This window comes from Myotis daubentonii, chromosome 15 (assembly GCF_963259705.1).
Source record: "Myotis daubentonii chromosome 15, mMyoDau2.1, whole genome shotgun sequence".
NCBI classification, from domain to species: Eukaryota; Metazoa; Chordata; class Mammalia; order Chiroptera; family Vespertilionidae; genus Myotis; species Myotis daubentonii.
Window position 1 is genome coordinate 59,320,519 of NC_081854.1, and position 12,906 is coordinate 59,333,424.

Genomic DNA, 12,906 nt, shown 5'->3' on the forward strand with positions numbered 1-12,906 from the left:
AAAGCAAGGCTGAGACGTTCATGCATTTTCATCTCTGGTTCCAAGTGGTTCTCTGTTCCCAAATGCGAAGGCAGAGAGTCCCTGGGCTTCCTGTCTGCCCCAGTGAGGAGCCTGAAATGTTCTTGGGAGAGAAGTCTCCACAGGGCTCAGGATAAGTGGGATTAAAATCATTAGGAAGTTGAAAAACTTTGCAAAAATAAGACTAGCACAATGAACACCTTTACCCAGATTCACCCACAGTTAATGTTTTACTCCATTTGTCATTTGCTCTTACCCTACACATACAGTGTGGGGGCACACATGTGAGGATGAATTACTCAGGTGAGGACTGTATACAGCAGGCACTTAATAAATGCCTCAGTGCACATGCAGTGTCCTTAACATGCTCAGGTGGCTGCAAAGAAGCAGCCACAAACCCCATCTAATCACTGCCCACCTGACATGTGTACTCGGCTGTGTCTGCCCTCTTCAGTCACATCAGTCATGAAGGATGTGGAGAACAAGAGGTCAAGATGAGGGGGGGGTCAGGGGAATCAGGTCTCTTTTTTGTGGAATTTTCACTCATTTGTTAGTAAATTTCCCCAGTGCTTTAAACCACAACCTCCATGTTTTCCTTTCCATTCCTATTTCCTAAATCCAGACATTTTGAGAGGCAGCAGGAATGCCACCAGGAAGCATGAAATCCACACACAGAATCCTATAGAACAGAAGCTGTGCATTTCTGCAGGCAGGTTCCCAGGTACACGTGGACGAGGAGGCAGGTGGGCTCAGACCCTGACCCTTACGGCCCAGGAAGGTCTGAGGCCGGCAGGCATGTCGACTACACCTGCTCTCGCTCTCGCTCTCTCCGTGCTGCACAGGAGACAGAGTCCGCTGCCTGCAAGGTGCCAGCTGACCCTGTGACACTGTGAACTGTTGATCCTCTGAAGGGATTGACATCACTTCTCAGAGCCCGACACCCAAACAGAACAGCCAAGACTAAAGCAGAAAACAGTGGGGTAGCACCTGTTATCATCAAAGTTGGAATTTTCTTAATCGCCTCTATTTTCAGACATGTCCCAAAGCCTGGAGGCGATGCCAGCATCACAGCTTTGGTTTGTGTTTCCATGATGTGCACTGGACTCGTTCACAGAGGACCTGTCACCCTGGGTCTCAGCCACTGTGTGTGTGATGCGAATTTTCATTCTGCTCAGTTGCCTTAGGACCCATTATGGATATTCATAATAAATAGCTTAGTAACAGAGGCTTAATGCAGTGAACACACTGAATTCTGCACCTTCTAACTCACCTGCAATCTTGAAAAAATATCTCGATTTCCCATGTAGCCACCAAGAACCAAATCAGAATTCTCTGAGTGGTCACAACTCCTTGAACTGAAACAAAAACGCAGTAAAAGCCTCCTGAATATCTCCTAATTGTGCTGGAGCTCCTGCTTCCCCTGCCTCCAGAGTGGTGTGTGGTCACAGGAACTAACAAACAACAAAACCTTCTGTAACAAAATACTAGCAACCCAAACCCAATAACACATAAAAACAGTTATGCACCAGACCCACTGGGACTTATCCCAAGGACACAAGGCTGGTTCAACATCCATAAATCAATCAATATAACACACATCCCATATAACAAAAGGCTAATATGCAAATTGTCCCCTCTATTGGGTGTTCGACCAGGGGGGGGGGGCCAGCTGGCCAACCACCCACGGCCCCTCCCTCAGATGGGCCCCATCCATCACTCCCGTGTCCCCCCCCACACACACACCCAATCAGGGGCAGAGCCAGCAGGCCAACCATCTGTGCACGAATTTGTGCACCAGGCCTCTAGTATCAATAGAAAAACAAAAACCATGTGGTCATCTCAATAGATGTAGATAAAGCATTAGACAAAATTCAATAGCCTTTCAAGATTAAAAACACGCAACAAGCTAGGCGAAAGGAACTTCCTCAACCTGATAAAGAGCATTTATGAAAAAGACACAGCTAACCTCACACTGAATGATGAAAAACTGAAAACTTCCCTCCTAAGATCAGGAACCAGAAAAAGATGTCCTCTTTCAACACTTCCATGCAACACACAGTGGAAGTTCTAGCCAGGGCAGTTCAGAAAGGCATCCAGATGGGAAGGAAAAATTAAACCATCTCTATTCCCAGATGGCATGATCTTTTATGTAGGAAATCCTAAAGAATCTACAATAAAAAACTATTAGAGCAAATAAACGAGTTCAGCAAAGTTACAGGATAGAAAATGTATATAAAAAATCAGTTATATTTCTATATAGTAGCAAGGAATAATAAAGACAATGAAATAAAGACAACAATTTCATTTACAATGGTGTTAAAAAAGAATAAAATACTTAAGGATAAATTTAACCAAGGTGGTGCAAGACTTATATGCTGAAAATTAACACATTGTTAAAAAAAATTAAAGACCTAAATAAATGTAAAGACATCCCATGTTCATAGATAGGAAGACTCAGTGCTGTTAAGACGACAATACTGGGGGTGGGGGGTGGGGTGAGGAGAGAGGTAGAAGAGGGTAAAGGGGGGACAAATGGCGATGGAGACTTGACTTGGGGTGGAGAACCCGCAATACAACATATAGATATGTACTATAGAACTGTACCCCTGAAACCTACATAACGTTATTAACCAATGTCATCCTGATAAATTCAGTAATAAAGAAAAAAAGATAGTAAAATACTACTCAAATTCATCTACAAAGAGTGCAATCCTTATCAGAATCCTATATCATTTTGTAGAAAGTGACAAGCTGATGCTAAAACTCAGATGGAATTGCAAAGGACCCAGTCAAAACAGTCAAAACAACCGTGAAAAAGAACAAAGTCAGCCCTGGCTGGTGTGTCTCGGTTGGTTGGGGCATCATCCCATACACCAAAGGGTATGGGTTTGATTCCCCGTCAGGGCACATACCTAGGTTGTGGGTTTGATCCCAGTTGGGGTGCCTACAGGAGGCAACCCATAGATGTTTCTCTCTCTCTCCCCAAAGGTCAATGAATGTGCCCTTAGTTATGGATAAAAAAATTAAGTGGCTTGGTCTATATTATTTATTATTTTTATTATTTTTTTAAAATATATTTTGTTGATTTTTTACAGAGAGGAAGGGAGAGGGATAGAGAGTTAGAAACATCGATGAGAGAGAAACATCAATCAGCTGCCTCCTGCACACCCCCCACTTGGAATGTGCCCGCAACCAAGGTACATGCCCTTGACCGGAATCGAACCTGGGACCTTTCAGTCCACAGGCTGACGCTTTATCCACTGAGCCAAACCAGTCAGGGCGGTCTATATTATTTAAAAAATAAAAATAACAAAGTTAGAGGACTCACATTTCCCAATTTAAAACTTAGTACAAACTACAGTAATCAAAACAGTGTGAGGCTGGCAATAAGGATGGACCTGCAGCTCAACAGAAGAGAGTCCAGGAAAAAACCTTCACAAGTACAATCGACTGATTTTTGACAAGGGCACCAAGACCATTCGATCGGGAGGAGACACTCTCCCCAACAAAGGTGCTGGGGAACTGGACATCCACAAGCAGAAGAAAGTTGGATTCCTAACATACACCACATACAAAATTTAACTCAAATGGATCAAAGGCCTAAACATAAAAGCTGAAACTGAAAATAGATAAATTGGGCTTCATAAAAATGTAAAACTCTTATGCATCAAAGTACTCCACTGAGGAGTGAAAACATGACTTACAGAATGAGAGAAAGTATGTGGAACTCATGTCTGAAAAGGATCTGGCATCTGGCACATATGAAGAGCTCTTAAAGCCCAATAAAACAACTCAATTTTAAAATGGGCAAAGGATCTGAACAGACATTTCTCCAAGGAAGATACACTAATGGCCAACAAGCTAATAAAAAGATATTCAACATCATTAGCCATCAAGAAAAAGCAAATCAAAATCATAATGCAATATATCACCAGGATAAATATTATCAAAAAGTCAGGTAACAACAGTGTTGGTGAGAATGTGGGGAAACTGGAGGGAAATAAAAATATTCCTAGAACTGCCCAAACTAAAAGATGCTTTCTGGCATCAGCATTCCTGACCTTTGACAGAAGTCCATCAGAACGTTGACAAGGACGGTGCACGCTGTCTCCAGGTCTCCATCGCAGCCCCCTGCAGCGGCGGGCATGGGGACGAAATGCTCACGGATGGCCCACTGGTGGAAGTCCTGCCTGTAAGCACATACCAAGTCTGTGCTGTAATGTCTGCAAGCAGGAGCTCCCATAGTGAGAAATGAACCCTAGTGAGGGGCACAGCAACACAGGGGTGGGATCAAGGGGTCTGGGGCTATGGAAGGCTCTTGACCACCTATGAAGAACTCCTCAGGGGCCACCCGCACATGCTGAGCTGGGGACAGAGGCTGAGGACTCCTCCCAGGGTGCCTGTGAGCTGCCCCAGATCCACAGCACAGGTATGCAGATGTGGACAGCTGCCCTTGGAAAGGTCTGAGGACAAACTACCAAAAGCACCAAGCCACCAGCACTGCCGTCTGTGAAGGAGCCAAACCCGAGCATGAGTGGGCAAGGAGCCATGATCATCTCATGCTTCTCCTTCTGAAACCTGTGCAGACATAGCTGAGGACGGAAACCCCAGGACAGGTGCAAGTACAGTGTCCACATGTGGTGGGCTCAGGGACACTGAATGGCCATGGACCCTCACACCAGAAAGCTAACCCCTCTCTTCCTGCTGGAAAGAGGTCAGGAAGGGCACAGACCCCAGGGCACTTGAGTACAGGTGCAAAGCCCTCCCAAAGCTGGCCTGGCGCAAGGAAACAAAACCCATTTTGTTGGAAAAAGTTGCTGTTTTCATTGCCACAGCCTTTTCCTTTTCTCATTATTTCTGTTAGTTCTGTCCAGAATCTGACATCACAAGACAAGTTTGGGGACAGACATTACTCCATGTGACTGGGGTCTCTGATCTCACAAAGCTCAGTGGGACTCCAGGACCCTGTTCCTTGCCCTCAGCTGCTCCCTTGGGCTCCCGTGCCCTCCCTGACCTCTGTGCCCCCAAACCCATTGGGCCTGTCAGCACCACACTTGCATGCCCAGAACAATACATTGGACCTCCCAGTGGTCTCAGTAATCAGCCTTCAAACCTGATTGACCCCTCTTGGAACCATCTCCTCAGCCAGCGCTCTGTGGGGCACACGCCCAGCCCTCTGCCTCCTCAATGGGCTGCATATGCTCTTCCCACATGGACAGTGGACGCAGGGCCAGCAGATACCAGCTGAGCACATGATCAGTCAGGCCCCACCTGGGGAACGTGTTTGCTGTCCCGCTGCCCCTTCTCTGGGCACTTGCTCTCACAGCCCTGCCTGGTGCCTTCCGAGAGCATGTCCCTGCCTCTATCCACTGTCTACAGGCCTGTCCCAGGCCACACAGGGGTCAACTCTGTGTGGTGCCTTTGCCAGACCGACCTGTCAGGAGTGTCAGGGGCGAGGTGCCACATGGGCAGGAGGGTCTCATTTACGAGGCATCCCAGCTGCTAGAACATTCTAGAAGTGTCTAGCAAACAGCTCAATGTTTCTTGAGTAAAGGAGTGAATGAAATTGTGCTCACAGATATGTTAAACTGAACATTAAGGATATAATGACAAAACTCAAGACTTTAAGACAATGTAGAAAACCATAAAACATGTTGAGGGCAGGACCCGTTAAACACCTACCTTTCTATGTCTGAGAGGGAGTCCTCTTCTGGGTGAGTCTCCAGTTCCAGCTGCACCCAGTCTCTGTAAGTGAACTGAGAGGAGGACCAGCTGAGAGGCTGCCACAGCGAGGATGGAACCAGGAACCACAGGTCGTTCCCCAAGAGTCCCACAGGCCAGCCCCCTCACGTGGTCAGAGTAACCTCTACCTCACGCCACTCCCCCTGCTGGACGGCGGTGCCGGCCCCAGGTCCCGATGAAGAACTGCTCTGTTGCTTTAACTGCATGGGAAGCTACTAAGACGGGAAAACTGGATTGCTAAGCGGCGCGCTCCAGCACACTGCAGGTGTGAGCAGTGGCCTGTGGCAGCTGCAAACCTCTGAGGCTGCCGCTCAGCAACACCGGGAAAGAGGTCACTCTTTAGTCCCGGGCGCTGGGTAGCAACCAATAAACTTAGTAACTGCTTCAAACATCCATCGTGGCATATTTCCTGTTTTCAAATTCTTGGAACAACTTCACACATCAACCCAGACTCATCTCAGAACCTAACACTGCATGTAAAAGAGCACGTCACAGAAACATGCGTACAGCACGTCCCAACAGAGTGAGGGCCAAGCCCGGTGACAGGCAGCAGTGCGGTGCTTAGGGCTGCGATAGCCCAGGGCTTGGAAAGCGCCCTGGAGTGCAGGGGAGGCATCTGCTAAGCGTCATTGTTCCTTGCCTTACACACCATCAGGCCTACTCTTGCATAAATGATATAGTTAACAATAAAACTGAAAAATATTTTTCTCTAAAGACCAAAACAAACAGGCAAGTATCCCAGAAATAAATGCAAGTTATGAAAAGGAAGCAGAGATGAGTAACAGGGGCACACTGGCCCAGGGGCCAAGGCTCCCAGGGATTATGCACAGAGAAGCCCAGCCCCAAACCAAAGCCTGGCAGCTGTTTAAGATACATTTTTATCCACTCTTAAAATCTCTGCAAAATATTACTGTTGGGGGAAACTGGGCGGAGTAGAAGGCATCTTTCGACTGGTTTCTTAAACCTCGGTGTGAATCTACAATGATCCCAGGAACAGTCTCAACCAAAGCCAAGTCTATGCTGCTCCAACGTCACTGGGTCAGGCCCACCCGCCTGCCCACATCCTCAGGCCCCAGATCTGCACCTGCAAACCCGGGCGTTGGGGCGAGGTGAGAAACAAGGGGAGGGACAGTAGGACCTACATGAAACTCCTTCTCCTTCAGTAGTTCCCGGAAGGCCCTCTGTCTCCACAGACAGAGGGCAGCTCGCTGCCAGTCTGCAGACGGCAGGCACAAGGGCCTCCAGGGAAGGCTGGCTGTGTCCTCCACAGAGAGAGGGTATCGGGCTTCTGAGAACAATCTGAGCACAATGAACTGAAACTGAAGAGAGACAGCAATGCATCTGTGAGACTCAGAACATACTCACGTAGCCTGGCCACATCCAGCAGGCAGCGAAGACCCTGCGTCGCCTGCAGCGGCCTCACCTGCAGCGTCGCCTTCCCCTGTGGGGCACCCTGGGCATCGTGACCAGTTACATGCAGCACCTCTGTGAGCAGCCTGTATGTAAACCTCGGTGCACACAGGATCGTTTCCCTGGGTGGATGCTTAGAAGCTGAATGGCTGGGTCTGACCTGCCCTTCAGAGGGTGGTGCCATCTTCCCAGGCCTCGGCTGGCACTGCTGTATTCCCCAGGACGTGCGCACTGGGCAGGCAAAGCCTACCAGGGGGGTGTTCCTTTGTACCCCTTTGCACCTGAGGAGGTCAGCCGTTTCCCTGTGTTTCTCATGTAGGCTGCACCATATGGGAATCGGGACTGGACAGTGTGACTGGGGACTTCCTTGCTGGGGCCACTCCTCCTGCTCTTCATTCCATCCTTACATTTTGGCAGCTGGGACTAAGCTCCTCGACACCAACCACAGGGGCCCAGCTGCTCCCAACACCAATCTACCTGTCAGGCCAGGAGGCTGGGGTTTTAAAGCTCCATTGATCCCAAGGGTGAGCCTGGACTGAGAACCAGGTTTAAACCTCACAAGGGAGGCTCCCTAAATCTCTGCAAAAGGAGCAGCAACCTCACCTGCCTGGCTGACACATAATGTTTCTCACACACTTTAAATTTCTCATCTCCTAACAATCTAAAAAACATTCACAAGAAGACAGAACTCTCTAGAGGAAATAGATTCTCTGAATGGGAAGGTTCTTACACCCCCTCATTCAACTTGGAACAGGAGGAAAAGGCCGCGTCCAGCCCAAGCAGACAGCCTGATAAACAAGGGGCAGGGGCATCGGACTCCTGCATAAAACCGGAGACTCGGGAGGACGGAAGAAAGGAACCTAAGAAACCCACCTTTTTTATTAGGCCTGGAGATAAACAGCTGTACCAAGCATCGCATGATTGGGGAGAAAACTTACACAAAGCGTAAGAAATGGTTGCGGTACAAAATCTGAAAATAGAAAATGGAATTGTAACACAGAAATGTGGTCCATGGAAATAAGGGAGAGAGAATTAAGCGCGAGTCCTGAGTCCCTGTCCTCGGCCTCCACTCCTGAGCACTGGGAAGTGGCCCCCGCATCATACCCTTTGGGTCTGAGCTCTGTCCCTGCTGCTCGGGGGAGAGAGAGAGACCAACCAGAAGAGACTCACCCAGGGGCCCAGAGAAAGTCAGGAAGGTGGTGAGGGGCAGGGGAGGGGGACCAGGGCACCTACAGAACTGACTCCCAATGGGGACTGTTTGGTGCTGCCAAAAGCCCATGAGAGGGATGGGGATGGGCAATCTGCCTCCAGTGTAGACAACACAGACATCAGGTGGGCAGTAGGCAGAGACAGGCTTTCCTGCACTTATCCTTTATGCTGATTACATCCCTCAGGCCTTTTGTCAACTGTCAGTAAACTTCGAACACAGTCCCAGCCAACAGCTCCACTTCAGACCCACCACACAGGACTCCTCAGCACAGGCCAGCCCCTCTCACCCCACCCACCCACCTGCCCCTAGCACCTGCCACCCCGCATGCTGCACGCTGTTGAGTTAGCAGGTATCCCCACACAGAAGGGTAGGAATGGGCTCAGTGGTGCATGATGGGACGCGTGGGGTGTAAACTGGCCCAGACTTACAGGATGATGGGTCTGAAAGCCCTTTAAGAGGAGTCTACCTTTGGATGGGCTGTTCCACAGGTAGGGGTTTACCCTAGAAAAACAGCTGCCGCAGCTGCTCAGCACAGGGAACCAGGGATCTAACCAGAAGTCAGGACCCTGAGCCAAAATGGAGCAGCTCTGACAGGCCCAAAGGACGTTGAGTGACATGCAAGGGCACCACCGTCTAGTGCCAACATCTTATATGCAGTTTAGTGCAGCATGTGATCCCATTTTTATAAACAAACCAACCAACACTCTCACATAAATACATGGAAACAAGATTCCGGAAGGACAGACACCAAGAGGTTAACCAGTGATTATCTGAGGGGCACATCTGTGACTTGCTAACAGAGGACACAAGTATTGAAGGACCAGGGGGAGAACTCACTTGAGGCAGAAGAGTGAGGACTCCTTGGACCTGCACGTCAGAAGGCTGCTGAAGAACTCAGGGATGGAGAGGCCCCTGGCAGGGACAGGAGGGCCCATGTGAATCTCCGGGAGTGCAGACCTGGACTCGCCGAGGTGGACGGCCAGGGCAGCCAACCCCAGCACGTGCGAGGCACTCAGGCTCGGGCCCTGAAATGGGACGAGAACTAGTTGAGCAGGAGGAAGGGTGCAGAGCCCCCTTCCCAGCTGGAGGGAGGCAGCAGCCCTACCTGGTGACGGAGGAGCTGGCAGAGCCTGGTGAGCACAGCGGGGAGGAGCGAGCGTCCACACGTGGTCGTCACAAAGCGGGCCGCCCAGGAGCCCTGCCTGCAGAGACAATGGCCAGTCCCAGTCCTGCCCAGCCCTCCCAGGGTCTGGGGTGCCAGCACTCAGGCACAGGAGGCCTCAGCAAGAAGCAGGCAGTTCCCCAAATAGTGGCGTCTCCTGTGCAATGCTCACTCCTGCCCTATCCCCACTGGATAAAGTCAGCATAGACCCCACCAGTGCCAGAGGACCAGGAACTGATGGCCACGGTCGTCATGGAACCAGGGAGAAGCTCTGCTCCACAAGGGGCCCACCCAGAGCAGCAGGCCACCTGCAGACAAACTGCCCAGATACCTGTCCGGTGGGGCAAAGCTGGAGGCTGCCATTAGGTTCTGACAGAAAGAGGTCAGCAGAAGGTCCACGACCTGGGGAGACACCAGGGAACCTGCCTGAGTCGGATCTTGTATTGTTTACACACATTTGACAGGTTTACATTCGGAGAGGAAACCCCAAAGCAAACGGGTCCAAGAATCCCCACTCCCAAGCCCTGGGAACATGACAGGCCACGTGCTGTCCCGCACTCTCGTCTGGTGAGACGTTAAGCAGAGAGCAGGCCAGAGAGTGAATATTGTGGACTCTCAGGCCACAGAGGCCTCTGCTGCATGTTCTTTGCGCACACAAGTGGGGTGCTGACCCTGGCACTGAGGACTCTGACCGTCCTGGCTCTACATACACACTTTATATAGCAGGACAAGGGTGAAGAGAAGGGCTTCGGTTCTCTAGCACAACCCAGCAGGCGCAACAGCTGTGCTCTCTGGCGTCCCACACTCACCTGCTGCTCCCGCAGCTCCAGTTTGGGAGCAAGAGCACTGAGCTGGATCTTCGAGACCTTGGAGCTGCCATCGTCCTCACTGAGGCCCAGGGCAGAGTGCAGCCTCTCAGAAACCACCGCAATCTGAGCAGACAAAACTGCAAATGGCAGAGTCCAGTCAGGTGAGCAGGGGTGCGGGGAGGAGGTGAACAGAGGGACTGGTGAGGGCGCAGAAACTACCCAACACTACCCTGACTTCAGCCCAAGGCCAACTCCCTGAAGGCGGCAGCGACTGGGCGTGGAGAGCAGGTGACACGGCTGAGGGGGGCGGGGGTCACCACTCTCACTGTACTGCACGCGTGAGGAGGACGCACTCTGTCACGACCACAAACCTCACCACTTATTTAAGTTCTTCATCTGAATCACATACCAACTCTCCCCCACACGTGACATCTGCTGGAGGTTGCGTCCCAGCTGTCATCATGTTTGCCGATGGCCAAGAGCCACAGCCTCGGGGCACCTGAGGTTGGGTGGGTGCTGAGTGGGCCAACCAGACTGTGTGGAAATGGAACCTCTGCTGCTTTGGAACAAGGCTGACCTGACCTTTCAGCCACCTTGCTAGAGCCTTTGGGTCCTGGCAGGCCCCAGGATCCCCAGATGCCATGTTCTGAAGGCCACGCTCCCACCCCATGGCACACTCAGCAGGATCGCAGCGAAGGCCCTGCAGGCACCCAGCGAGCAGAAGAACTAAGATAGTTTTGTTAGTATTTCCTCTGTGAGGCTCTCTCAGGATATTCTTTCCTAGCAGGAATAAAATGAATTCATAATAGCCCTGGACGGGTGGCTTGGCTGGTTGGAGCATCATCCCATGCACCAAAAGGGTGCAGGTTCCATTCCTGGTCAGGGCACATACCTAGGCTGCAGTTCGATTACCAGTCAGGGCACATACAGGAGGCAACTGATAGATGTTTTTCTCTCTTCTCTCTCTCCCTTCCTCTCTCTAAAAATCAACGAATGTATCCTTAGGTAATGATAAAAAAAAAAAATAAAATAAAATCTGTACAGTTACTAGGTAAAAATATGGCCTACTAATTTTGTTTTAATATATTTTTATTGATTTCAGAAAGGAAGGGAAAGGGAAAGAAGAGAAAGAGAGAAAGAGAAAGAGAGAGAGAGAGAGAGAGAGAGAGACATCAATGATGAGAATCATTGATAAGATGGCTCCTGCATGTCCCACACTGGAGATTGAGCCTGCAACTCAGGCATGTGCCCTGACCAGGAATCAAACTGTGACCTCCTGGTTCATAGATCAACACTCAACCACTGAGCCATGCCGGCACAAGCTAGCCTACTATTTTGGATTCTGCATTTTCCGTAAGTAAAGTCTGAAAGTTAGGATTTATTTCATAGATTGCTGTGCACCATTGCTAAGTCTGAACTGTCTGGGCGCCAATCCAGAGAAACACTCACAACTCATACGGCAGCAGAGGGTCAGGCGTGAGGAAAAGAAAGAAAACCCCAACCTACTGAAGTCGCCCAGCCTCCTCTCCACCACCTGTCTAACTGGGATGCCAAAGAGCAGCAGTCACCTTCTGGCAAGGGGCTGTGGCAGCTGGAGTGACTGGTCGCCCATCCTGTCTAAAGAGGACCACATCCTGCTACCGGCCAGCACCAGGGTCAGGCTTAACTACCAAACACTGAACCACAGGAATAAGTACCAGCCACTACCACCTTGAGGGAGTGGACCAGCCACTGAGCCCCATCCATGACCGCACACGGCTCCTGAGCCTGCCCAATGCCCGTCCTCACCATCATACTGGGCGGGGTCTGTCATGGCGGCCCTGAGCTCTTGAAGTGCAGCTGTGAGCAGTCCCAAGGAGCCTTCCACACAGCCAGGTTCCGCCTCCACCTCCATTCCCAGGGCTGCATCTGCGAGACGGGAAAGAGCGGTTCTAACAAGTAAGCCATCAGGAAACACATGCCGCTGAATATGGACCTGCTCATTCCCATGGGTTCCCTGCCCACAACGGGAGGAAATGAAACCCTCCTGAGGCTGGATGCTGTCACGTCAAAAATCAAAACACTCATAAACAAGCTGAAGAACAAGCATGGTCTACCCGCCCCATTGCGACAAGTGCGAAAAGCATGTGCCTAATGAAAAAAGATGAGGCCCAGCCAGTGTGGCTCAGTGGTTGAGCATTGACCCATGAACCAAGAAGTCACTGGTTCAATTCCTGGTCAGGACATATGCTCAGGCTGTAGGCTCAATGCTCAGTAGGGGGCATGCAGGAGATAGTCAATTGATGTTCCTATCTCTCTATCCCTCTCCCTTCCCTTCTCTCTCTCTCTAAAAAAAAAAAGAAAGAAAGAAAAAGATAAGAAGCACAGCAAATGAGGCCGGGCAGGAGACACTCATGAATGACTTATTCCCTGTTTCTCAAACTTCTAAGTTGTTTATCATAGGATGTTAAAAAAAATAAAACAAAGAAAAAAGACAGAATCGGTGTTTTAAAAGCAAAATCAGTTCATTTCTGGTGTCACTGGAGAAGACACGGTGTGCAGCAAGCCTCACAGGT

General features: G+C 50.2%; 1 protein-coding gene across 3 annotated transcripts in view; it reads right to left on the bottom strand.

Moving 5' to 3' along the window:
* Positions 1-12,906, bottom strand: part of FANCA (FA complementation group A) — a 39,599-nt gene that overhangs the window by 6,672 nt on the left and 20,021 nt on the right. For 2 of the 3 annotated variants that reach the window (XM_059668173.1, XM_059668171.1), the window contains exons 22-31: positions 12,140-12,259; positions 10,352-10,488; positions 9,874-9,944; positions 9,486-9,582; positions 9,218-9,405; positions 8,044-8,140; positions 6,903-7,079; positions 5,701-5,774; positions 4,080-4,208; positions 1,289-1,373 (exon numbers count right to left, since the gene is read on the bottom strand). In XM_059668173.1, the coding sequence (XP_059524156.1) occupies positions 1,289-1,373; positions 4,080-4,208; positions 5,701-5,774; positions 6,903-7,079; positions 8,044-8,140; positions 9,218-9,405; positions 9,486-9,582; positions 9,874-9,944; positions 10,352-10,488; positions 12,140-12,259 (1,175 nt within the window). The remainder of the gene's footprint in view (positions 1-1,288; positions 1,374-4,079; positions 4,209-5,700; positions 5,775-6,902; positions 7,080-8,043; positions 8,141-9,217; positions 9,406-9,485; positions 9,583-9,873; positions 9,945-10,351; positions 10,489-12,139; positions 12,260-12,906) is intronic. The other variant, XM_059668172.1, reaches the window with a different exon arrangement.